This window comes from Schistocerca gregaria, chromosome 1 (genome assembly GCF_023897955.1).
Source record: "Schistocerca gregaria isolate iqSchGreg1 chromosome 1, iqSchGreg1.2, whole genome shotgun sequence".
Lineage (NCBI taxonomy): Eukaryota > Metazoa > Arthropoda > Insecta > Orthoptera > Acrididae > Schistocerca > Schistocerca gregaria.
This window is the reverse complement of record NC_064920.1, coordinates 1,100,426,797-1,100,454,294: the sequence shown is the minus strand read 5'-3', so window position 1 is coordinate 1,100,454,294 and position 27,498 is coordinate 1,100,426,797. Positions and strand designations below refer to the sequence as shown.

At 42.9% G+C, this 27,498-nt stretch overlaps 1 protein-coding gene across 1 annotated transcript in view; it reads left to right on the top strand.

The window, feature by feature from the left end:
* Positions 1 to 470: 470 nt before the first annotated feature.
* The window catches only part of LOC126315565 (uncharacterized), a 52,357-nt gene continuing 25,329 nt past the window's right edge, over positions 471 to 27,498 (top strand). The window contains exon 1 of the mRNA XM_049992705.1: positions 471 to 563. Coding sequence (XP_049848662.1) covers positions 489 to 563 — 75 coding nt within the window. The 5' untranslated portion in view covers positions 471 to 488. The remainder of the gene's footprint in view (positions 564 to 27,498) is intronic.

Sequence of the window (27,498 nt, the reverse complement as noted above, 5' to 3'; positions counted from 1 at the left end):
AGATTAGCACTTCCAAAACGACAATTAGTACAACCTGATGAAGAAGATTAAAATGTGTTAAAGAATATTGTTAATCAAAATTATTTTATATTATACACAGTACATTGTTATTCTTAAGATGTTTTACTAAATAAATATCAATGTTTTCAAATGGTTAGTAACAAAAATAAAAATAATTAGCTGTGTAAACCCATGTTACACACGGAAAAATTTGTCGGGTGGTGTTGTGTGTGTGTGTAAGGGGGAATGTTGGCTGTTTTGCTATCCTACCCTCCCTATATCCGGAGGAGGAATTTTTGGTTGGTTGGTTGGTGCCTCTGTAGGGCCCTTAACATGTGTGGCCGCAACCAGGCGGAAGTCCCCCGTGACGAAGCGTAGCTTTGCGTTTCCGTAGCACGGGGGCGCTCCAATAGCAGCCACGTCACGTGTCCAAACACCAGGACCTAGAGTCGAGTAGTCACGAGACAACGGCCTTCAGTGAGCACAAAATGTGCAGATTTGGGCGAGTGTGCTGGCGCGCTTGCCAGGAAAGTGCAGTCTTGTGGTTTGCGCTGACCGCCTGTGTGAGTATCGTCATATGATGTCATTCCCTATCATAAGCCTTGACAAAACGAATATAACTTTATGGAAACTCCAGAATCCCTGCTACGAATAAAAGTGTGTTACTTCACCGTCTACTACATCAATTTCTGAACTATGGAATCACCTAACGTAAATTCCGTTTTAGGCACAGTCCAAAAGGAAAACTGCTGTATCACATCCGATTTAGATTGTGTTCTACTGTACCTGCTGCTGAAGTTGTCAAAACTAACGTGCATTCACGAAATCCACGTTAGTTCGCCGCTGACGAATCATACTTTCATTCAATTCGGTAGGTTGTTTGGGTCACGAGTACTAGTTAATGACACAAGATAAAATGAAGAGGCGTAGTTCTCGAACTTCGCATTCTTTTGCCTCCATTGCACGAGATGGCCGTCGCGATACTTAGAGGGTTGTGTGTTACTTAGGATTTCTCTTTACTTACTTGGGTAGCATATCTGGATGAAAACTCGCACAGGCTTTCGTTATTGAAGAGAAAATCACACTTATGTTGCCTTTGGCTCAGTTCCGCGTACTTCTGAGAAAACAAACAGCTTTCTTTGTTATATGTCAATGACGACCGCTCATCAGAGGTAACCGCATCATGCAGCAATTCGACAACCGTGGTTTAATTCTGCCTCCCGATGTTGAAACCTTTTCTTGATCTAACGTAGTAGATAAAGGCGGTTATTCCAGAGCTATAGTTATTGATTGCACGAGGGAGAGTTTCTAATCCGGCATTCATTTGCAACTTTTCGTGGAGCGGAGGGTCATTTCTATTTTTGTAGCATACTCACGAAATTAGGCTTACTGAATGCGCAGTTTAGACATATGACAAATGTATTACCAGTAAATCTCATGTTGTTCAAAGGATGAAACTCCACCCTACAAGAGATTAAAATTTCGGTTTTTTCATGCTTTCGTGAATACATATTATACATTGGTTACCTGTAAGTTGCCCTAGGCTGAACAATTTACAAATTACAAGCGTGTAGCCATAATCTTTGCGCTACGTATTCGTGTTGTAATGAAACTTCCGTGAAATGTCCATCTGGCGCATTTGTATTAGCAGTTGTCATGGGTGTTTGTATTTCCCCAGTCAAAAACGTTGCACTGCATTATAAACCACTTTCGTTCCGTCACAAAACATGACAAAGCTAGATCTTTTATATGCCTATACTAACAAAACTGTAAGACCGCCGTGTCTGTCTGACCACGCTAATCTCCAAAGCTACTACGTAGACGAATTTTCAAAGGAAACCTGAGCGTAGGTTGGGATCACAAGAAAAAAGTAGTTGTAAGTTTTAGGAGTCTGCCCAGCTTAGTAGTTCGGGTCATTATTACTGCCGCCTTAGTACACCAAAGAACCAATAGCTGGTGTCGGTCGTTAACCTCAGTGACAGCAGTATTTCTCGAATTTTACGTCAGTGATAGAAATAAGTGCCGCACTCTTATCTTTACGAATAGAAAGTAACATTGAACCAGGGGAGAAATGTACCTATTGGAACACAAAAAAAGGCTAATATGCTCTTGTTTAAATGAAAACTAGGGTACCAACTGCCAAAAAATAAATTCCTCAGCACCTACAAAATTGTTTCCAATAATTTTAGCATGCGAAGATATTCGCACTTTTAACATGGATCTCACCTCGCACTTCAACAGCCTCCCTAATTAACTCGTTGGCACCCAATAATCTATCGCTATAAGCCGCTCATATCCATCCACTCCCACTTGCCCATTTCCCCTCATTCAGCTCAACTCATTATCTCTGTCTACTGTATCACAGTCCTTTCGTTCCGTCCTACTGCTACCATCATTCGTTCCTTTCCACTGTTTCCTCTCCCTCGTCACTGCCACAGACCGCCTCTGTCATTGGCTCAACCATTCCTCTTTCTCCTCTTTATTCCTGTCGCACTAGTGCTGTCTCCTTCATATTTTTCCTAGCACTGTTCTGTCAGTCAATTATCTCTCACCACACACACACACACACACACACACACACACACACACACACACACACACACACACACACACACTCTGTCTTCTGTCTTCAAGTATTAAATTTCGGCCTCTTTCCTACTCATGCTGTGTCCTTCTCACCATAAAGTGAAAATATGTTCGCATGCAAGGAACGTTTGGGAAAATTTTTTAAAGGTATCGAGGCAGCTGGTGCTCTGTCTTTTAAACAGGAGAATATTCGGGTTTTTTCTTCGATGGGCGAGTTTTCCGCTGGTTCCCTTTTCCTTGCTACTGCAGGGCATGTACTCATAAGGAAATATCTTAATAGATGAATAAAATTGATACTTTATACTTCTGTGGACTTGAAGAAATGCAATACTAATCGTACACTTCAACTGGATTTTAAGTGCAAAAGAATTTGCGTGTGCTTTAGTACAAAGTGAGGTTTCCACAAACCTGATAAAGGAGACACTTTACAGCATATTTCTCTTTGCTGCATAACTTTATAAACTAAATCTTCGACTCACACCAGGTTTTATGTGGCTATATTTCGTGTACGTGTAGTGTAACTTCAAACCTCTGTATATCAGAAACGGATAAAAATATAAAAACTTTCCAAGGTTGCTCGACATTGGGATGTGAGGAATAAATTGCAGCCATTTCCCGTGCACACGCCGTCTTGAAATCTGCGGTTCGGGTTTCATACCCAAAAACTATGTAGTGGTCTTTTCAGTTAATGGGTAAAGATTTCTGAAAACGAGAAGATAGCACTTCTGGATAAATTCCTAGAGAACATACCATCAAAATTTAAGCCATTTTCTGCTGACGACAAAAAATGGTTAAAAGGTTCTTTTCGGGTTTTCTAAGGAACTGTCCAGGGACTAAATGGCACCTCCACAAGCCTCTTAAGGCGCATCGTAGGTCGTATCTAGAGCAAGAAGAACCAACCAATTTGCTCCATTTGCCGAAGATTGTGGAAGTGTGTAATATTCAAACTTTCATACTGTACTGTTGGTTAGTTACAGTAGGACGACACTTCTACTGGATAGACAAATCGTCTCTAGCCCAAAGACTAAGCGAAACAATTGACCCTACCTTTGTATCAACAGAACCAGAGGTATGAGCATCGGAAAGTCCCTTGTCTATGCGCGTCGTTTTTGGACATATTCGGGTGATCAAAAAGTCAGTATAAATTTGAAAACTGAATAAATCACGGAATAATGTAGAGAGAGAGGTACAAATTGACACATGCTTGGAATGACATGGGGTTTTATTAGAACCAAAAGTTCAATAAATGTCAGACAGATGGCGCTTCGTCTGATCAGAATAGCAATAATTAGCATAACAAAGTAAGAAAAAGCAGAGATTTTACAGGAAATGCTCACTTGTCCATCTTTCAACAATAGCTGTAGTCGAGGAATAATGTTGTGAACAGCATTGTAAACCATGTCCGGAGTTATGGTGGGGCATTGGCGTCGGACGTTGTCTTTCAGCATCGCTAGAGATGTCTGTCGATCACGATACACTTGCGACTTCAGGTAACTCCAAAGCCAATAATCGTAAGAACTGAGGTCTGGAGACCTGGGAGACCAAGCATGACGAAAGTGGCGGCTGAGCACACTATCACCAAACGAAGCGCGCAAGAAATCTTTCAAACGTCTAGCAATATGTGGTGGTGCGCCATCCTGCATAAACATCGTACGTTCCAGCAGGTGTTTGTCAGCCAGGAATACCTCTCACCCGTCGCGGTAGCAGTTTTTCTGTCCAGCGCCATCTCTCTGACATTTTATGAACTTTGTTTTTTTTGTTTGTTCTAATAATACCTCATGTCATTCCAAGCATGTGTGTCAATTTGTACCTCTCTATATACATTATTTCGTGGTTTATTAAGTTTTCAAATTTATACTGACTTTTTGATCCTGTAGATAGTGCATATTGCATGCGTACCGTTTACATGCCTAGGATATACAGATTTGTTTGATTATACTTTGTGTATTAAACACTTAAATTTATTTCGATAGGTTTCATTTTTACTGCAGTTCTTGACTAGGAAAAACTAATTTGACGAAGTGATACTATAATTTCCGTTTTTATCGATTGAGGTATGGACTTTTAAAAAGCGACGGTATGCGAAGGCCCTCAGCCAGTTTAAATAAATAAAACTTCGTATATGAATGCATGGGGGGGGGGGGGGGGGGGGGCTGGCTGGCTGTGTGGATATTTGACTGTAGTTCAGTGTAATTTCTACATACAAAAAGAATTAGTGGTAGAAAAGACTAATTAAAAGACTATCTTAAAAAGGGTTAGTAAGTTGTCATATTTTTCGCTATTAACGGGCATTATGAGTGTACAATAACTCGGTCGACATTACAGGGAGATACCGTATTTATAATCCATTGCACAAGCAAACAACCATTATCTGCGAATAACTCCAGGGAATGATGACCGATAACATCGAAAACCACCGATATCTCGACAAGTAGCAGTTACTGTCATTTTAGGGCCTTGTCCAGTTCGTGCCTTGAAAATGGCAGGGGTTTATATGAGGAAATATCGGACTTTTGACGAGTTTATCCAGCTGAATTCTCGCTTGTTATTAGAGCATACAACATGGTGAGAGAAGCTTAACTTCTCCTTGGGCAATAAGTTGAATATTATAGTCTGCATTATTCAAAAGATACGAAGTCCTAATGAAAAAAGCTAGGAGGTTCTCATTATGTAAGCAAATGTTATCTTGACACACACATTTTTAAACCATAAGTCTTTCAAACTAGTAAATATTACTTTGTTCCGAAGTCTTCATAGCAATACGACCGATACTTCTATTTGTTTCCGAACAATCTGATCGTAAATTTACGATGATAGGTTCAAGGCTTGTATCATCACTTCCCTGTCAAATTGTTCGTTCTGAAGCTTCCCAGCCTGTCACACAGACTGTGTCCACGCTACAGCTGGGTTGTTGTCTACTGCCTCATGCACAAGCGATTCAGTGAATGTTATCTTAAATGTGTTTTTTCTCCCACATAGCCATGTCCTTTGCCCAAATTAATTCAATAGATCTAAATTGACAGTGACTCGTGGGTAAACGCAAAACTGTGACCCTATTCACGTGCAAGGAAGTAAAGTTTGTACGTTCTGTCACGTGACTTGTTTATATTAACGAACTGCAGGAGATCGACATGAGTGGTTTATACTGTGCTTAATATTTTTATTTTTAAGCTAGGGAAAAATATCTGCTTTGCTGGTGTTAATAGTCGTTTTCTCTTGAATTATTTGGCGAGGACCGACTTCCAAGCAAAGTATGACAATAATTGTGAATCAGGTCACGAAACAGACAGCGCTAATTTCCGAATGGTAGTCCTTGCTGTTTTTCTTACATGTAAATAAAAGTTTACAAAACCAGAAGAGTCGGCATGCCGAATAATTATCCCAGGACCAATTTCTTTGAAAACTTTAAAACCGTCAGTACCATCACTCATTTTCCAGCAGATCTTCTTGGAATTATACTAATTGACCCATGTTTCATCAAGGTTTCTCTGTTGAAATATCTCCTCTTATATCGTGAATCTTTGTGTGAGTTTGTGCTGTACCTATGTCATTTCTTTGAACTAAAATCTCTTCTTAACATGTCTGGAACGAACGTCTTTTAAAAGTCTTTGCATTGACGAAGCGCTTACCATTGAAGCTAATTTTCTCCTCCTCATCTGTAACACTTTTTTGTGATGTGATGCATTCATCATTCACATGGAGCACTTTAAAACATCGTTGTTGTTGTTGTTGTTGTTGTTGTGGTCTTCAGTCCTGAGACTGGTTTGATGCAGCTCTCCATGCTACTCTATCCTGTGCAAGCTTCTTCATCTCCCAGTACCTACTGCAACCTACATCCTTCTGAATCTGCTTAGCGTATTCATCTCTTGGTCTCCCTCTACGATTTTTACCCTCCACGCTGCCCTCCAATACTAAATTGGTGATCCCTTGATGCCTCAGAACATGTCCTACCAACCGATCCCTTCTTCTGGTCAAGTTGTGCCACAAACGTCTCTTATCTCCAATCCTATTCAATACTTCCTCTTTAGTTATGTGATCTACCCATCTAATCTTCAGCATTCTTCTGTAGCACCACATTTCGAAAGCTTCTATTCTCTTCTTGTCCAAACTATTTATCGTCCATGTTTCACTTCCATACATGGCTACATTCCATACAAATACTTTCAGAAAAAACTTCCTGACACTTAAATCTATACTCGATGTTAACAAATTTCTCTTCTTCAGAAACGCTTTCCTTGCCATTGCCAGTCTACATTTTATATCCTCTCTACTTCAACCACCATCAGTTATTTTGCTCCCCAAATAGCAAAACTCCTATACTACTTTAAGTGTCTCATTTCCTAATCTAATTCCCTCAGCATCACTCGACTTAATTCTACGACATTCCATTATCCTAGTTTTGCTTTAGTTGATTTTCATCTTACATACTCCTCTCAAGACACTGTCCATTCCATTCAACTGCTCTTCCGAGTCCTTTGCTGTCTCTGACAGAATTACAATGTCATCGGCGAACCTCAGAGTTATTATTTCTTCTCCATGGATTTCAGTACCTACTCCGAATTTTTCTTTTGTTTCCTTTACTGCTTGCTCAATATACAGATTGAATAACATCGGGGAGAGGCTACAACCCTGTCTCACTCCTTTCCCAACCACTGCTTCCCTTTCATGACCCTCGACTCTTATGACTGCCATCTGGTTTCTGTACAAATTGTAAATAGCCTTTCGCTCCCTGTATTTTACCCCTGCCACCTTTAGAATTTGAAAAAGAGTATTCCAGTCAACATTGTCAAAAGCTTTCTCTAAGTCTACAAATGCTAGAAACGTAGGTTTGCCTTTCCTTAATCTTTCTTCTAAGATAAGTCGTAAGGTCAGTATTGCCTCACGTGTTCCAACATTTCGACGGAATCCAAACTGATCCTCCCCGAGGTCCGCATCTACCAGTTTTTCCATTCGTCTGTAAAGAATTCGCGTTAGTATTTTGCAGCTGTGACTTATTAAACTGATAGTTCGGTAATTTTCACATCTGTCAGCACCTGCTTTCTTTGGGATTGGAATTATTATATTCTTCTTGAAGTCTGAGGGTATTTGGCCTGTCTCATACATCTTGCTCACCAGCTGGTAGAGTTTTGTCATGACTGGCTCTCCCAAGGCCGTCAGTAGTTCTAATGGAATGTTGTCTACTCCGGGGGCCTTGTTCCGACTCAGGTCTTTCAGTGCTCTGTCAAACTCTTCACGCAATATCGTATCACCCATTTCGTCTTCATCTACATCCTCTTCCATTTCCATAATATTGTCCTCAAGTACATCACCCTTGTATAAACCCTCTATATACTCCTTCCACCTTTCTGCCTTCCCTTCCTTGCCCAGAACTGGGTTGCCATCTGAGCTCTTGATATTCATACACGTGGTTCTCTTCTCTCCAAAGGTCTCTTTAATTTTCCTGTAGGCAGTATCTATCTTACCCCAGTGAGACAAGCCTCTACATCCCTACATCTATCCTCCAGCCATCCCTGTTTAGCCATTTTGCACTTCCTCTCGATCTCATTTTTGAGACGTTTATATTCCTTTTTGCCTGCTTCATTTACTGCATTTTTATATTTTCTCCTTTCATCAATTAAATTCAATATTTCTTCTGTTACCCAAGGATTTCTAGCAGCCCTCGTCTTTTTACCTACTTTATCCTCTGCTGCCTTCACTACTTCATCCCTCAGAGCCACCCACCCTTCCTATACTGTATTTCTTTCCCCCATTCATGTCAATTGTTCCCTTATGCTCTCCCTGAAACTCTGTACAACCTCTGGTTCTTTCAGTTTATCCAGGTCCCATCTCCTTAATTTCCCACATTTTTGCAGTTTCTTCAGTTTTAATCTACAGGTCATAACCAATAGATTGTGGTCAGTCCACATCTGCCCCTGGAAATGTCTTACAACTTAAAACCTGGTTCCTAAATCTCTGTCTTACCGTTATATAATCTATCTGATACCTTTTAGTATCTCCAGGGCTCCTCCACGTATACAACCTTCTTTCATGATTCTTAAACCAAGTGTTACCTATGACTAATTTGTGCTCTGTACAAAATTCTACTAGGCGGCTTCCTCTTTCATTTCTTAGCCCTAATCCATATTCACCTACTATGTTTCCTTCTCTCCCTTTTCCTACACTCGAATTCCAGTCACCCATTACTATTAAATTTTCGTCTCCCTTCACTATCTGAACAATTTCTTTTATTTCATCGTACATTTCTTCAATTTCTTCGTCATCTGCAGAGCTAGTTGGCATATAAACTTGCACTACTGTAGTAGGTGTGGGCTTCGTATCTATCTTGGCCACAATAATGCGTTCACTATGCTGTTTGTAGTAGCTTACCCGCATTCCTATTTTCCTATTCATTATTAAACCTACTCCTGCATTACCCCTATTTGATTTTGTGTTTATAACCCTGTAATCACCTGACCAGAAGTCTTGTTCCTCCTGCCACCGAACTTCACTAATTCCCACTATATCTAACTTTAACCTATCCATTTCCCTTTTTAAATTTTCTAACCTACCTGCCCCCCCCAGGGGGCTCGCGGTCCTTTCGTGAGTACGTGCGTGGCGAGCACGGGGCCCCGAGCTATTGCAGCCTTCCTTCTTTTTCCGGGCTACATTTCCTTTCCCTTCCCCTCCTTTCCTGTCCTTCATCCTTCCCTCCGACCTCTCCTCTCCCTTTCTTGGTGTCCCTACTTATGGTGTCCCTCCTTATGTTGGCCCTGCTATTCTTCTGGTTCTGTTGACCTTGCAATTCGGCCTTGTTCTGTAATTCCTTCATCCTTTTGGTATTCTCTGGTCCCCTCTGGGGTTTGACCTCCATCACTAAATTTTCTTCCGTAGTGTGAGCCATTTGGGGAAGAGCACCTTACCTAGTGTCTCCGGCGTGTGCCATCATCATTGATTCCATCGTTTCCTTTACGTTGTTTGACGCTAGGGTCCATAGCCAGCACGGTAGCCAGCCCGTGTGGTGGGGTCGCTATGTACCCTTTTGGTTGAGCCCCCTGAAAACACAGGGGTCACACGTCTGATACCTGAGCTGTGACCTCCTCATGTAAGCCTAGGAGTGGTTGCTTGTCGTCCTGGAGCATCGGAACTCCCAGCAATGGCCGTCGTGCCAGACGGCCCTTGCTGTGGCTGGGTGGCGCCCATGAGGAGAGCCCCTGATCGGAGTGGGTGGTATCAGGGCGGACACTATGCTCATGAAACGCATAAGAGTCCACAACTCTGGCCGTTCTCCGGCCGTCTCTTTGACTGGAAAAGATTCTTCACGTGCTGCTTCCTCTGTCCCTTCCGCCTTCCCTTCCGTGGCTACCCCCTGGGAGGAGGGCCAGGCTCGTCGGCTGGGGGCGAAACCTTTCCCTCGCTATCTGGTTTGCGCCAGAACTGATGGGGATACTTTTACTCATACGAAACCTATGTTTTTTGTTGAACACATCGAAGACAAGTTTGGCGAGGTGGACTCTATCAGCAAGATGCGGTCTGGGTCGCTGTTGATTAAAACTGCTTCAGCTACCCAGTCTGCAGCTCTCTGTGCCTGTACCCATCTTGGTACGATTCCTGTGTCAATTACCCCACACCAGTCCTTGAACATGGTGCAAGGTGTAATTTTCCATAGAGACCTCCTCCTTCAATCTGATGAGGAACTTCGGGACAATCTAAGCCGGCGGGGGTTCACTTTGTTCGGCGGGTTCAGAGGGGTCCGAAGGACAACCGCGTTGACGCTGGTGCCTTTATCTTGGCCTTTGAAGGGGACACCCTCCCTGAGAAGGTCAAGATTATGGTCTATCGGTGTGACGTGAAGCCATACATCCCACCACCTATGCGATGTTTCAAGTGTTTGCGTTTTGGCCACATGTCTTCGCGCTGTTCGCAGGCCCCCCTCTGTGGTGACTGTGGACATCCGTTCCATGAGGGAAGTTCCTGTGTTCCCCCTCCTGTGTGCGTAAATTGTCGTGGGAATCATTCTTCACGGTCACTGGATTGCCCAGTGTATCAGAAAGAAAAAAAGATACAGGAGTATAAGACTCTTGATCGTCTCACCTATACCGAGGCCCGTAAAAAGTATACACGCCTTCATCCGGTGACCCTGACAACTAGTTATGCTTCAGTAGTATCTTCACCCCCTCCTCCTCATTCCTTACCCCAGTCCCGAACCCCTTTCCTCCCCCCTCCCCCTGCGGTTCCCACACCATCCCCTCCGGGCACCGCTTCCTCTCCCCGGCTGGAGAAGTGTCCTGCTTCTTCGGCGTCTGCCGGTCATGGGCGCCCCTCGCGGGATCCCCCTTCCCGGCACCTTCCAGGCCAAAGGTCTGCTGCCACGCGGCCACCACGAGAACCACGGTCTGCGGGCCCCCAGATCGCCCGCTCTCTTTCTGTTCCCGATCTTGCTGTGGCTGGCTCCATTTTGTTGCACAGCCCTCCACGATCCCAAACAGAAAGAAAGAAGAAGGGTTAGGGTTGGTACAGTTTTAAGTTCTCCGCGAACCCAGGAGAATGGCATCCCTCAGGGTTCCGTATTGAGTGTACTTCTGTTCCTCATTGCTATAGATGGACTTGTGGCCTCCGTCGGTCCTTTGGTCACTCCTGCTCTGTATGTGGATGATTTCTGCATTTGGGTTAGTTCCTCTTCGATGGCCGCTGCAGAGCGGCAGCTCCAGGGTGCTATACGGCGTGCCTCTGCATGGACCATCTCACACGGATTTCAGTTTTCTCCTTTAAAATCGCGAGTGGTCCACTTTTGTCGCCGTGTGACAGTCCACCCCGATCCAGAGCTCTATCTCAATGCACAACGATTACCTGTGGTCCCACAGTTTCGTTTCCTTGGCCTTCTTTTCGACAACAAGCTCACTTGGCTGCCTCATATCAGACGCCTGAAGATAGGATGTTTCCGTAAACTAAACGTCCTTCGCTTCCTTGCCCACACCTCTTGGGGTGCTGACCGTTCCACTCTCCTCCACCTTTATCGGGCCTTAGTGTTGTCTCGCTTGGACTATGGTTGTCAAGTTTACGGTTCAGCTGCCCCTTCTACATTGCGCCTCTTGGATCCGGTCCACCATCGTGGTATCCGTTTGGCCATCGGTGCCTTCCCGACTAGCCCTGTTGATAGTCTCCTGGTTGAGGCTGGGATCCCCCCCCCCCCCCTTCCGTTCGGCGCTCCCAGCTTCTGGTTTCGTATGCAATCGCTGTCCGTTCCTCTCCCACTCATCCTTCCTATTCTATCCTGTTCCCTGCCCAAGGAAGTCGCCCACCTGACTCCCGCCCTCGGGCGGGTTTACCGGTTGGGCTCCGCCTAGCGTCTCTTCGCCGTGATTTTCAGCTTCCTTCCTTTTCCTGTATCCCACGTTCCCTCCCCAACACACCTCCTTGGTTAGTTCCTCGGCCCCGAGTTCGGATGGATCTCTGCCGAGGTCCGAAAGATTCCGTTCCCCCGATGGTGTTCCGTTGTTTTTTCCGCCGCATTTTATCTGAGTTTCGGGATGCTGTTTTTTACACTGATGGCTCTAAATCTGCTGATCGTGTGGGCTATGCCTTCACCTCCTCTGTAGGCATGGAAAATCATCTCCTGCCAAATGCATGTGGGGTGTTCACTGCGGAATTGATGGCGGTCTCTCGGGCCCTGGCCTTTATTAAACAGTCCAAGCTCAATCGCGTTTTGTTATGTACAGACTCAATGAGTGGCCTTCAGGCACTTGACCAGTGTTTCTCCCGTCATCCCTTGGTCTCCTCCATCCATGACCATCTCGCTGATCTCCACCATGCTGCTTGTTCTGTTAGCTTCCTTTGGGTCCCTGGCCATGTGGGCATCCAAGGAAATGAGCTTGCTGATCGTTTGGCTGGGGGAGCAGTCACTTATCCCCCATTCCCTGTCACCCCTCCTGTGGCGGATTTACGGCTTCATCTCAAATCCCTCTTTGCGCAATCATGGGCCACATCCTGGGAGGCTACCTCCTTGTCTAATAAACTTCGTGCGATTAAGGTGACACCTGTCCCATGGCGTTCTTCCTTACGCCTCTCGCGAAAGGACTCAACCACCCTCTGTCGTCTTCGCATCGGCCATACCAGGCTGACCCATGGTTTTCTTTTGCGTGGTGAGCCACCCCCACTTTGTGGTTGTGGAGCTTTCCAGTCAGTGGCCCACATTTTGGTGGAATGCCCCCTCCTTTTAGCTTTGCGTACTAAGTACAGACTTCCCTGCACTTTACCCTTAATATTAGCAGACGATTCCCGGATGGTTGAACTGGTTCTCAGTTTCCTCCGTGAAAGTGGTTTTTATTCTCAGTTTTAAGGATTTTCATCTCCCTCTGGAGTAGGGGCAGGGCGGTGAGGGTTGGGATGTCTCCCACTGTAGGCTGTGCTTGGAGATTCCTGACTCCCCTCCCTGGCCATGTTCCTTCTTTTTTCCCTTTTACTGTTTTTATCGCCTTTTAGGTTTGTTTAATCCCTTCTACAATCCGCCCTTTTACACTCTGGCGGTTGAACGCTTTTAAATAGCATGTGGTCTTGCTTGTACTGCATCACAGGTGGGATATTTCCTCTCTTGAGGTTGCCCATTTACTGACTTCCCTCCTTGTGTCTTTATCATTGACGACACAACTGCACTTTTTTAGCCTTTTACCTTTTACCTTTTACCTTTTATCGTTTTTGACTCTTCTGAGCTGTCCCTCTGTCGGAACTGACCGCCTTTGTAACAAGGGACTGATGACCTTGCTGTTTGGTCCCTTCAACCCCAATCAACCAACCAACTAACCTACCTGCCCGATTAAGGGATCTGACATTCCACGCTCCGATCCGTAGAACGCCAGTTTTCTTTCTCCTGATAACGACATCCTCCTGAGTAGTCCCCGCCCGGAGATCCGAATGGGGGACTATTTTACCTCCGGAATATTTTACCCAAGAGGATGCCATCATCATTTAATCATACAGTAAAGCTGCATGTCCTCGGGAAAAATTACGGCTGTAGTTTCCCCTTGCTTTCAGCCATTCGCAGTACCAGCACAGCAAGGCCGTTTTGGTTAATGTTGCAAGGCCAGATCAGTCAATCATCCAGACTGTTCCCCCTGCAACTACTGAAAAGGCTGCTGCCCCTCATCAGGAACCACACGTTTGTCTGGCCTCTCAACAGATACCCCTCCGTTGTGGTTGCACCTACGGTACGGCCATCTGTATCGCTGAGGCACGCAAGCCTCCCCACCAACGGCAAGGTCCATGGTTCATGGGGGGAGGACACATCGTTGTTAAAAAGATATATTTGTTCCAGTTTCCTTGCGATATCGATGCTTTCCACGCGACACGAAACCAACTTTTCTATGATTCCCATAGCTCTGACACTTTCGTTTCCAATTCTCTTGGCAGTTATTTTGCCGACACCATATGTCTCTGGAGTCCGTTCTTGTCTTTAAACGTCAACAGTAGAAGACCTGTTTTCAAATTCACGTTTGAAAAAGTTATAAATGAGGTAAATAATCACCCTCGCCTGCCTGTGAAGCACTTCACATTTATTGCCGTCACCTGGCTTTTTTTAATCGCACTGAAACATTTAGATACTTTCACACCTATACTGCTACAAGAAAATAATACAAAAACTGACATTTGAATAAATAATTCGGTCGTCGCGAAGTCGGCAACAGTGCAGCATGTAGGAGCGAGTCTCGCTGTCTAGGTGTAATTAGCTGCTAGCCTATCAGAAAGATTATTGTTGGCCGCCAGTGGCTAGTGGAGGGGGATGCGCAGAACGGCTAAAACTGGGCCGCCTTCTAACGTGACGAGGACTTTAGGCAGTTGGTTAACCACTACTCTATCTGGACACAGTCTTGGCTGCAAATGCGCGCACTCTCTCAGCACGCTCCCCAGCCAACTCACCTAGACCCACCTCTCCGCAGTTTCCATGTGCTGGGTTCCCGTCGGAGGTCGAACGATATTGTGCATCTGCATGAACTCCTGATGTAGCTGGTATCATCAGTTTCTTCTTTCCCTTTCTCCCCTCCACTTTGATTACTTAAACTTCATAATACTGAAGTGATATTTTTCTGAAATACATTTCCACAAGTCATCAAAATCGGCGTCCGGATTGCAATCTGTCCTCCTCGGAGCATGTCACTGTGCAAAAGTAACAAATGCTTCTACTCATCAGATCTTTCGCAACATAGGAACATTCATGTAGATTCACTAAGTACGAAGTGTTGGGCCGACAGCCAAAATAAATAAAAATTCACGATTTCTATGCAAAATTAAATACAAATTGTAATCACTGCTGGTGGCTTCCCATTGTTACTTCCACAAGGAGCTTCCTTCGAAAATTTTGTAATCATGCAGACTATCTAACCAGACTGCTAGCATGTGTGGGCTAAACTTAGGTAGTAGTTCAGAACGAAAGAAAACAGAAAAACAGACTGTGGGCTGTAGTAGTTCCCCTTGCGGATTATATGCGAATTAGGGCAACAAACCGACGGAAGTAGCATGCCTGCCGGTAATGTGCGAATGTGGTGACACTGCTCAGAAGCGTTTAAGGTAAGGTTAGGTTGGATTGTGCCAGACCAGTCTTTCACTCTCAGCAATCACATTTAAAATTATAGTTTCAAAACCATTGTGGGATATTTTCAGAATATCCGTCAGTGAGGTGGTGGTTAGGCAGGAACCTAAGAGTACATCTTTAAATTTATGGAGCATTCAGTTCTACTTTATAGCTTTCTGCATAACTGTTTCACTATGTCGCCAAGCATTTTCATACTCTCGACATTCCGATGTTTATCACACTCTATTTTCTAATTGGTTCCATCAACGTAAACTAATCACATTTCGTGTAATTTTCGTAGAATATAATTTTCAATGCACTGTATGGTAATGTTTAAGCTTTGTCAAGAGATTCTTACCTACATTTAAGTACGCTACATATGATACATGACAGTCTCTTTATTTGGCTCCAGGTGTTTTCTAATGTTCTGATGCGTTTCTTTAAATGATTCCTGCCTAGTGTAGTACTCGTGTGATATGTGAACTAAGACTGCAAACAATTTTACTTTTTCTTATTTTCGTTACTTCTTGGTAAACAATTCTATATTAAGAGATGCAATCGACTTGAGCAGAACTTGTTTTCAACGTTGTGTGCAAGTCGATTGTATCTTTGCTTATGTTTGGTGACATCGGACCTAGTACCCCTTGTGGATGCTATTCAGTTGTTTCCTGAAGGGGGCTCAGTAATCCGAAAACTAGTTAGATATAAACAAAAATCAGTAGAACAAAAAGTGCGCTTGCTATTCAACCTTAAATTTTAAAAAAAATCGTTTTCGTTGTGGCTAAGTAATTTGTAAACTGGAGAACTGCGTTTGTTCTTGGCATTTTGCTGCTCTCCAGTTTTAGAAATACAACTTAACTATGGCGGATGGTGTTTCTTTTAGGTTGAGAGGTGATTTAGACTCTGTGAAATTTCAATTTTGTCATTGTTGTTGCGCTGTACGCGGAATCTGATACCTGCTTCGAATGTTAAGTTGTTTATTGCACATTTCTTGCTTGTGCGATCTTTAGAATACGTTAATTTGTAGTAACTACTTTCCTCGCCAGTTTATGGCGACTATTTAGCCAATTTGTGAAGTAGTTGGTAAAGTATTTGGACATTCATGCTACGTTTGAAGCTTTTACTATTTTAATTAGTTGTCATTGAATTGTCCATAGGGACAAATAATTGAAACTGAGATGGAAAATTGTTTAACTACAAAGAAGTTTCGGTTATTCAGGTCGGGAAAGTCACTAAAAATATAGCATTAAAAATGCAAAACCTTCTAAATTCAATGTTCAGTAATGTAAGACATTTGCTGTAAAGTATACATACACTGTAACCTTAAATTTTTTATACAAACTTGTTAATCTCATGCTATTGTAAAACCAGTATTTAGTACATGAAGACATGGAACTCAGTTGATATTGCTGACACTGAACGTTATGGGGTTTGAGGTGTGTTGGTGCATGTCAGAGTATGGTGCAGCGAGTAAGGATGCAGAAGTTTTCAGACTGCTAATAGCGACTGTCTTGAAAATGGTTCAAAGAACACACATTGATGACGCTATGAGGGGTAGAATACTAGGGCGACTGGAGGCTGGTAAAACACAGCAGTTCGTACCACGGGCCCTCCGTGTGCCACAAAGTGCGATCTCAAGATTATGTTAACGATTCCAGCAGACGGGAAAGGTGTCCAGGCGCTACAGTACGGGACGTCCACAGTGTACACCACAAGACGACCGATATCTCACCATTAGTGCCCGCAGACGGCCACAGAGTACTGCAGGCAGGCTTGCTCGGGACCTTACCGCAGCCACTGGAACAGTTGTCTGCAGACACACAGTCTACAGACGAGTGAACACACATGGATTATTCGCCCGGAGACCTGCAAGGTGCATTCCTCTGTCCCCTGGTCACAGGAGAGCCCATAAAAACCTGGTATCAACAACACAGTACATGGTCATTGGAACAGTGGTCCCAGGTTATGTTCACGGACGAGTCCAGGTATAGTCTGAACAGTGATTATCGCCGGGTTTTCATCTGGCGTGAACCAGGAACCACATACCAACTCCTTAATGTTCTTGAAAGAGACCTGTATGGAGGTCATGGTTTGATGGTGTGGCGCGGGATTATGATTGGTGCACGTACACCCCTGCAAGTCTAACAGAGGAACTGTAACAGTTCAGGCGTATCGGGACGTCAATTTACACCAGTATGTCCGCCTTTTCAGGGATGCAGTAGGTCTCATAATCCTCCGGGCGGATGATAAATGTGTAATCAGAATAATTGCTGGAGCCCACCCACGGTCATCCTGCAGACATCTATTTAAGGATCTAGGGATCCTCACAGTAATGTCACAGTATATATATTCACTCATGAAATTCGTTGTTAATAATCCAACCCAGTTCTAAAGTAATAGCAGTGTGCATAGCTGTAACACCAGGAGAAAGGATGATCTTCGGTATGCAGGGTTAAATCTGACTTTGGCACAGAAAGGGGTAAATTATGCTGCCACAAAAGTCTTTGGTCACCTACCAAACAGCATTAAAAGCCTGATAGTCAACCAACATTTAAAAATAAATTAAAAGAATTTCTAGATGACAACTCCTACTCATTGGTTGAATTTTTAGATATAAATTAAAGGAGGGAAAAAACTAACTTAAGCATTAGTGTCATGCAATATTTTGTGTAATGTAATATCTTGTACAGACATCTTTTATTAACCTCACACGTTCCACATCATTACGAAATGTCGTATTCATGATCTATGGAACAAGTATTAATCTAATCTAATCACCGTAAGACCTTAAAGGCGAGAAACTTTTCTGATTTGATAGCTATGCATTTAAAAAAAATCACTTTGTAGAAGGGAAACTTTCTGACAGTTCCCCTAAACTCACCGACCTAGAAGAAAATGAGGTTTTAAGACTTCATTATGACCCTGAAAGAGTTGAAAGAATAATTTCCTAAACGTTTTGAGGACACAGCCAGTCTTAAATCTGTTTGAGCTTTTTGGGACGATTTGCCGTTTCAATTGTAAGCGTCGCTGTGCATGTGCAGTTGTAGCTAATCAATCTGAACGGCAATTCCCATATTAAAGACAAATGCTTTTCTGTTAACTGACCGGGACGTCTACGTAGCTTTCTGGTGATTTCACTATAACGTGTTTGCAAAAGTGCTACAGTATTACGATCAACATACGTGTGTCAAAGACCTTTTCGATTATGAAACCAAATAAGTAACGATGAAGTGGCATCCTGAGTGCAAAAATTTGTGAAATTGTCTGCGTATGTATGTCGACTGTTTGCACTAGATACAAATTGTCTCCAGTGCATCAAAAAAGTTGAATAAAACTGTAAATTTCTCTCGTCAGTTATCTTGAGGAAGGATGCGAAATATAAACAAAGTCGTATGTTCTACGTGACGTAGCGGATCAGTCATCAGTGCCACGAAATATTTGATATACTTAAAAGCTCCTCTCTCACACTAAGAAGATACTCGAACATAATCTTGATGACAGGTTGTGGAACATGGTTCAGCTCTCAAAAAATCAATGTTTGTCAAGGGATGTGGCACGACAGAAGGAATTTTAGCTGTGTGCTGATGGAAAAATCCATCAACATGATGAAATACTCCTCCATCTTGACTTTTTTGACCTTGAGGAAAAATTTGACAGAGTAAGATTGTCACCGAATTTGTACGCCTTGGGTATAGACAACCCTGTTCTGTGTGGTGTAATATTGGTTGCCGGCCCTCAGGGACTACCTTGGCTCCGGCATAACAAGTACTGCGTCACGTGATTTGCTACGAATTTCGTAAAAAAGTTTCTGAAACTTACATAAACTGGGTAAAAAATTTGTACAAAAACATCAGCAGCCGTGTGCGATGTTCTGCAGCACCCACTGACGGCTTCCTGCGACAGTTGGCGTTCAAGGCTTAGCCGTTTCCGCTGTTCTTTGTTACCGTAATGGGCAATGTATGACACGACTTACAGAAGTGGGTACCATTGAAAATGCTATACACTGTTTTGCTTGCGGCGGATACCGTGGAGAAACTTGAAACTAGTCCAAAGGTTTGGCCTCAATTTAAACATCCACAGCACTGAGTACCTCCAAACGATTCCGTCTCCTGGAACTGTAGAAATTAATAATCATCTATTACCAAGAATGCTCTCGGCTACAGAATAACGGTTATTTGGTTCAGGATATGCTAGTAAGAATCATGACCTGAATCTGATACGTCACTGGTATTATTTGTGATAAAACGTCTGTTCATCAAAAACCAAAGAATTCCGCACAGTGCTGAGTCCAATTGCATTGTATGATACCGTTCGTTGGTCACATCTAGAAGTGCTGAGCACTCACTAATTCTCATGGAAATGCTGATACAGAGATCATTAGGCGTTTCCCTGCTTGATCACATCAATATGACGATCCGACAACTAGCTGGAGTGGCTTCAGTCGGCGAGAAAACGCAAGAATGGAGGCATCGATGGGCTGGACACAGAATGCGGGCACCACCTATTTGTGATCAGCTCAGCCTTTCGTCTCACTGTCGAAGGCCAGAAACAACGTGGAAGAACTAAATTACGGGGCTAGACACTAGAAATGCAGACCTAACGTAAGGAAACCTGAATCAGCAGGAAGCGTTAGACTGTAAAAAATGAAGTGCCTCACTGACAGGAACAGATGGACCAGTTCCTAGCCTCCACGTTCTTCGGATCTGAACCACTAGACATTAGTTTTCTGGGACATACGAAAATTGAGTCTTGGTGTCAGGCGGAGTGCTCGTGCCCGTATTGTGGAATACTGCGAAGTCACAGGTAGCGTTCCAATGGTACATTAGAGCGTTAGATATTGATGGGTGCAGTCAACGGTTACGCATATTCTGACCATTTAATGTGAGTTCGTGTGAGACGCTGGTGTGTTCTGTTTCTGTGTCGCATGATGAATGTACTATGGAGGCGTGTAGAGTGAGTTCTGTTACGGAAATAAAGCTTTTTCCGGACCGATGTCGATATGACGCATTTCGTTGTTTGTGAGGAACGTGCCGGTACTTTTCGTAACACCATCTATATTTGCAGATTCCTGTCTTGAGCAAACATGTTTCTACTGCAAACCTATCTCAGCTTGTGGGACGGTGCCATTTCACGATTCTTTTTAATTTACTCGTTTCAGTCTTATCACTGGTTCAATAAGGGTTGTCACGAATACGAATTTGACGCAAACTGTTCGAATGTTAATCGAGCTCAAGAACACACTACGAGCAGCCATAAAGTCACACATTGCATATAACGTAGGTTTGATCGAAATTCCGTGCTATCAGCGAAAGACCATTGCTATTTGCCACCCAATAAAGCTCGACCGAGCCCCTACGTATACCGGCCTTCTGCACAACAGATCAGTCAGGCGGGTCCCGGACTGAGTAGGGGTCAGCCGTCAAGCAGAAGGCACGTCAAGCTGGCTGCAGCCAGGTGTCAGATACGCCGCTACAGGTTGCGACCTAGACAAGTACAGTCAGATTAAAATAACGTGATAGGTGACGTCTGTCACTTGGCGCTACAGCGTTGCCACATCGTCTACCGCTCGGTTAAAGGTGACACGCAAACACGGTGGGTCACTTCGCAAGCCCTAATTGCTGTTGGTGTAACTGAGGCGTAGCGATTTACATCATGCCTATGGAGATCGCAACAGCAGTGAACAGACGTGCAGTATGAGCCACGCGCAGAAAAATTGGCATCAGATGCCGGGTTGTGGTTCCTATGCAACTGGTAGAGATCATTAGCTGACGAGCACAGTTCGAGCAGCAGTCAAAATAGTAATTTTTATTTGCAGTTCTGTTTAATTTTCAAATAGTTTTTTAATTACTGCCATAATTGTGGTTAGTTATGAGAGTGAGTTTCATACTGTACGTTGAAGTAGCTGGTCCCATCAGGCATGTTAGAGAAAGACGCGTGTGGTTCGTCAGTTTATGGTACTAGGGAAATGAAATTGATTTCGTTAAAGTAGTTTTGTTAAGGGGTTTTCAAAATTTATGGTAATTTATTGTTCCGATTCAGTGACAAATTTGGATTGTTTCTGTACATACGAGCGGCATTGAGCGGGTTTGATGCTGCTTTCCGATAGGCTGTGATTCTGACATTCAGAAATTAGCATACTCGCGTTTTTTGGGGAACTGGGAAGTTTTGTGTAGAGAGATGAGTAGGGTATGGGATTGGATCTCATGGCGATCAGACGATCTGCTCCGATGAAAATAATAATAATAATAATAATAATTATTATTATTATTATTATTATTATTATTATTATTATTATTATTATTATTATTATTATTATTATTATTATTATTTTGATATTTCGGTACCAAAACGTTCTAGAAACGCCATAAAGTGGTGAACAGTTTGTTTTGATGTACGGTGTGAAATTTTACGTATGAAGATGGTATCTGTTCCCGAAAAACAGATACGACTGATTACCGTGCAGCTTCACTAGAATGAAACGATAATTAAATCGAAACCCCCAGCTGCCGTCAGGTGGTGTTGATATGTCAATGGGGACAGCTGAAAATGTGTGCCCCGACCGGGATTGTTCTTTCGGGAACAGATACCATCTTCATATAGTTAAAGGCTACTCGGCCATTTACCTTCTACGCGTATGCACACTGTTTGTCCGAACTCTTACGGGACTCATCAGCTTCGTCTGGCGAGATTGAGTGAATGGGCAAATATCTATTAGTAACACTACGAATGTAAGTTGTGGACAGTTGGGAATGTGGGTCTCACGGGAAGCGTGCAAGAGATAAGTCCCTGCAGTCGCACTATCCTCTGTGCCCTCGATGGCCCCGATTCATAGAGCGTCTCCCATGGAAGCAGGAGATCCCGGTCGGGGCACACATTTTAAGCTGTCTCCATTGATGTATATAACAACAGCTGTCGGCGGCTAAGGGTTTCGGTTTAATTATCATTACATTTTATGTAACTAAATTCCCGTGGCGTGCTGCTTACTCGCCTACTTGAACTTTTGCTACGTGAGACTGATTACAGCAATATTTGAGGGAGCTATCCTAAAAAAAATCCGTTTATAAACTTTCAGTGAAGGATAATTAAAAACGTAAATTGGCTACGGTTATGAATGTCAGCATGTGGACCTTTCAGACTTTGTACGACTTAGAGTAAGGCTTGGTAGTAACTGGTGTACGCAAGCTTACCGTAATAGAGTAGAATTTTACGCGGTTAAATACTTTCATTTAACTATTCCTTCCACCGATAGAACAATTCTTAGTGAGACTTGGGATTACGAGGTGTGCAGCTGCTCTTTCTATTGCTATCTCTGGCTGAGAACTGTGTTTCAGTAACTTTAAGGAGGCGTGCTTGCGAAAAAATTCGCCACCAGAGGAGCGGAAGTTTGCATCGCAACGCGCCAGCACATAAATCGGAGCAATGTTTGAAGCTGCTGCCATCAGGTACGGCGCGAACACGAGGTGCTCTGTCTACAACTGATTTTAAACGACCAGTGACTGAAGTGCGGCAGACAACGCGTTTTGTAGCCCTGCATTTACACTCGTGTCCTAACCTAACCAAAACCTTTTGATGGGTAATGCACCCGAAATAACGGCGGTCAGAAAACTGCGGCATAAATATTAATCACGCGCTTTGCTTACGTCGATTAATGCTGACATGTACGAGCAAACTCAATACGGAAAAGAAAATTGTTTTACTGCTAAAGGCGAACTGTAACTCGTCGCTTTCGTTGCTTTTGTTGACTCGACAAGTTTCGAACCCATGTCCTACTGCTCCCCAACCTGTAACTTTACCATTGCGTTACAGAAGACCTTCGCATTATACTGTTATCTTCGTTTATTTGCAGATGCAGTTCCAACAATCCTTTTCTGCCTTTGAAAAGTTCGATTTTACACGATGTCGTTTGTTTACCTCTGTAGGCCGATCTCTGTGACGCATAGACATGATGGAAAATAGTGTAAAGAATATTGTGCGGCGGGTAGTCAACTTACGGCCTCGCACAAACCATGCAATATTCCTCCTTTTGACTTGTGTGTGTTATTTACCATCCTGATATGTAAAACCAGATGTAATACTTGCGTGTATTTTGTATACTGAGTTGGTTTACAAAACATATTGTCATGCAAAGCCAACTGTAATATTCTTATAATATACTGTTAATAATAAGCAATGTAACAAACAGAAGTATAGTTACCTATCCGGATAGCAAACCACAAAAACAAGTGTAATAAGCGTGTGTGTTAACCTAAGGAATAAGCATCAGACTTGTTTCTTCAAATATGTCATTAATTCAGAGGTATGGCAAATAACAATATATGTGATTGGTGGTACACTATTATTCGCCAGTCTAATTAAGCACACGTAATGAAGCTGAGTAGGACAGCGGAAAAGATTGCAACTCCCTACTTACTTAAGACTTCACTTTAGGTTTAGATAAGATGATTCATCAATACAAGAAAAGTTTAGCCGCTCGAAACAATACTACAGCACCCAGTTGCTTAATCAGACTTATTTCATGAAAACAAAAGTAAATTTGGACAGGGGGGGTTTCTACATGAACATATTTGGTACTCAACATTTCATTGATTCACTATAAACTTTTAACGTTACTATTTATCACCATCAATCGTCACTTATTATTTCCTTTCATTAATACGTAATGTGAAAGCAGCAAACAATTTGTCTAATGTGTTCTCAGAATATGGCATAACATCACGTAATCATTTTAACACAAAAAATACTAGCAATGTTAATTATGAAATTCTCAGTTTTTCTTTTCATCAATTATTTCACTGATTAATCACTGCTTTGCCAACAATATATTAAAGATTTCACAGTCTTGGCTGAATACAGGTCAATTGTTAATTTGGATGATGGTTATTATTCTTAAAGTACATTTCAACTTCCTGGCACACACTATAATACACAGCTAAAATGTAGTACCCTGTAATCTGTGATCAGCGATGGTGGCGTTGGTGGCAACAACTGCTTTAATATCAGAACGGCCAAGAGCATTTATCCATGTCGGACTTATTTCCTCTTCATAACGGTGATCCATGTTATACTCAACAGCCCGTTTTTCCTCCTCATACCAGGCCGTGATAAACTGCAGTTTCCAACCGAGGCAAGATGCAACAATACGGCGCACTCCACACTATGCTGGCGCTGTACGTGCTGCCTCTAAGATCACTGGCCACCGACTGACTTTGTTCGCGCCCGCCAAAGCGCGTCAAACGTTTCCGCTCCCACCTTTTCCTACGCTTACACAGCTTTCCGTTCCTGACGGAACTACTCCATCTTTTATGCTACGTATCGATTTCGCTTCAATGTGTCTACTTCTTTAACAGTTTCAATAAAATATTTAGAAATTATTTTTTAAAAATACGAACAATGTCACAACCGCAGAGGACAATCTCCACCGAGTAAGCCGCTGGGCCAGGCGCAGAGAGCCCCCCCCCCCCCCCCTACAAACAAGGCCCTTTATGCGGTGTATCCAGGAAGACGGATCGCAGTCCGACCTCCAGCGACGCCGTAGTTGTCTTCCCTGGGAAGCCGCAAGACTGCAGATCCACCAGTCGGCATGTGGCATACTACGCTGTGTCAACAGTTCGGACTCGTAATTAATACTGGTTGTTAACTTTGGCTACACCGAACTCTAAATTCTCTGACCCATCGTAGGCCTTGACTTTGTGATTGGTGTTCAACTCCAGAAACAGTAATTGACCTACTTGTTGTGAGTTAACGAGCATTTCGCTCTCATTTAAATATATGTCAGAAAGAATCAGCCTTCAAGAATTGTAAAACGAATCCTGTCGCCCAGGACTGTGTGCCACAAAGAACGCAGTTTCGCCACGAGACGGCGAAATTCGCAGGCGTCTATTGTGCTGTAGAGTGAGGCAGACGAGAAGCTACGTCATTGGGAAACCCTGTAGAAACAGTTTGTCGCCAAGGAGACGTAGCAGTGTTAAATATGTCGGACCTAAGATCGATAGTAATCCAGGGAACGAAGCCACAGTACTTTTAATCTACCATCCTTCATAAATTTTCATGGTAATCCCAATAAAACTTGAATATTGTTCATATCTATAATAGTTTAGGATTAACAAATTTTGTAACAGAGCTGAATACTAAAATCTGAACGCTTTGGTCGATCTTAACGACCGACATTTCATATAGAAGTGAATCATTAAAATGACAAATGTTGTAAATATCAACTATAACTTTGTTTAAAAATATAGTAAATTATCAGAATTTTCAGTTTAAGCTTTTGATCATCATTTCCTCCACAAAACACATTGAACGATGACAGCACGACACCTTGTTGAATCATTAGCCAATACAATATTTGTTCTAAAGTTTAGTGCATAATAGTTACTTCTGTTCTTTATTTATCAGAAAGCACACTGGTGCAAGGCTTCCTGCACTGACATTAAAAGTTAAGAAGGAAATTGTATTGGTTTTATGTAAAAGAATTTAACGTTTATTTTGTAACGGATATTATTATTACTTTAATTAGAACGTGAAAGTGGTCAAGCTTCGATTATTTAAATACGTTAAAATGTAAAAAATGTAGAATAATCTGTAATCAATCAGATGGACGGCTTCAGGATAAGGCACTGCCCTAGTCAGTTGAGCGAGGAGGTTCGGCGCGCGGGAAACAGTTCGGATTAAGACGCGAATACGGGCAGTCTGTCTTTAGGTAGCTAGGAAGTGAATCGACGTAGAAAATTTCGCGTAGGACCTGAAAGAGCTGTTGAACGGAATGGACAGTGTCTTGAAAGGAGGATATAAAATTAACATAAAAAAAAGCAAAACGAGGATAATGGGATGTAGTCGAATTAAGTCGGGTGATGCTGAGGGAATTAGATTAGGAAATGAGACACTTAAAGTAGTAGATGAGTTTTGCTATTTGGGGAGCAAAATAACTGATGATGGTCGAAGTAGAGAGGATATAAAACGTAGACTGGTAATAGGAAGGAAAGCGTTTCTGAATAAGAAAAATTTAACATCGCGTATAGAGTTAAATGTCAGGAAGTAGTTTCTAAAATTATTTGTATGGAGTGTAGCCATGTATGGAAGTGATACATGGACTACAAATAGTTTGAACAAGAAGAGAGTAGAAGCTTTCGAAATGTGGTGCTACAGAAGAATGCTGAAAATTAGATGTGTAGATCACATAACTAACGAGAAGGTATTGAGTAGAAATGGGAAGAGGAGGAGCTTGTGGCACAACGTGACTAGAAGAAGGAATCGTTTGGTAGAACATGTTCTGAGACGTCGAGGGAGCACCAATTTAGTATTGGAGGGCAGCGTGGAGGGTAAAAATCGGAGAGAGGGCAAGAGATGAATACACTAAGCAGATTCAGAAGGATGTGGGCTGCAGTAGGTACTGGGAGATGAAGAAGGTTGCACAGGTTAGAGTAGCATGGAGAGCTGCATCAAGCCAGTCTCAGGACTGAAGACCACGACAGCAACATATTAAAAATAAGAGATAACAAAGAACTTTCACGTCTGTACTGGTACAATTTGGTATTGTAAAAGTACGACCTGTCTTAGTAACAAGGTGGCGGGTTATTTCTTAATGGCAGCAAGTATATAACTATTTAACTAGAAATTTTGTACTTGCCATAATCCGGCCTTCGGTCTAATTTTTATTTCCTAATTAGCCCTCCAGCTCACTAGTCACCACCTTGTGGAAAGGGACTTGGGTTTACTCGCAAGAAATAAATTTTCTTTTACATCTTGAGAATCGTTCTTGGCCGCTGACAGCCGATACAACGCCACCCAAGTGCGATCAGCGGACGGATCACACTGCCTGTTGAAGGATCGCTTATATCCGTCGCTCGTGTGCGTGGGAGCACCGGAGCGTTTGGCAGTACTACCACCACCTTCCTCTTTCTCACAAGAAAATTGGCCAGGGTGGCTGGGTAACCAGTTTGGTTTGACGGGTTACATATTGTGGAATCTGGAGTGTTTCTGTTGCAGCAAGACGTCAGGCAGGATGTGCTGTGAAAATGCGCCCAGCCTTAAATGAGTGGCTTTTCGTTCGTTATTGATTTAACTTCTTCAATCGTTTAAGCTTTCTGCTTTTAGTACAAGAAAGTACAGCTGAATTGTTCAGAGATTTTGGAACTGCACTTCGTTAGAGTGCTGACTGCATAGAATAGTGGAGTTTTATACGTTGCAACATTATTTTTCGTTTAGAGTGTCACTTTGTTTGGCGAGAGAGAATCCTGCGTCGCAGAAACTTGGAAGAACTGAACAATATTAGCTTTATCAGCAATGCTAGTAAACTATGTTTCTAGGGGGCATGCTTCACCATCATATTCGACAGCCGAACTTAGATTTAAAATTCGTGAGCACTTGGGAAA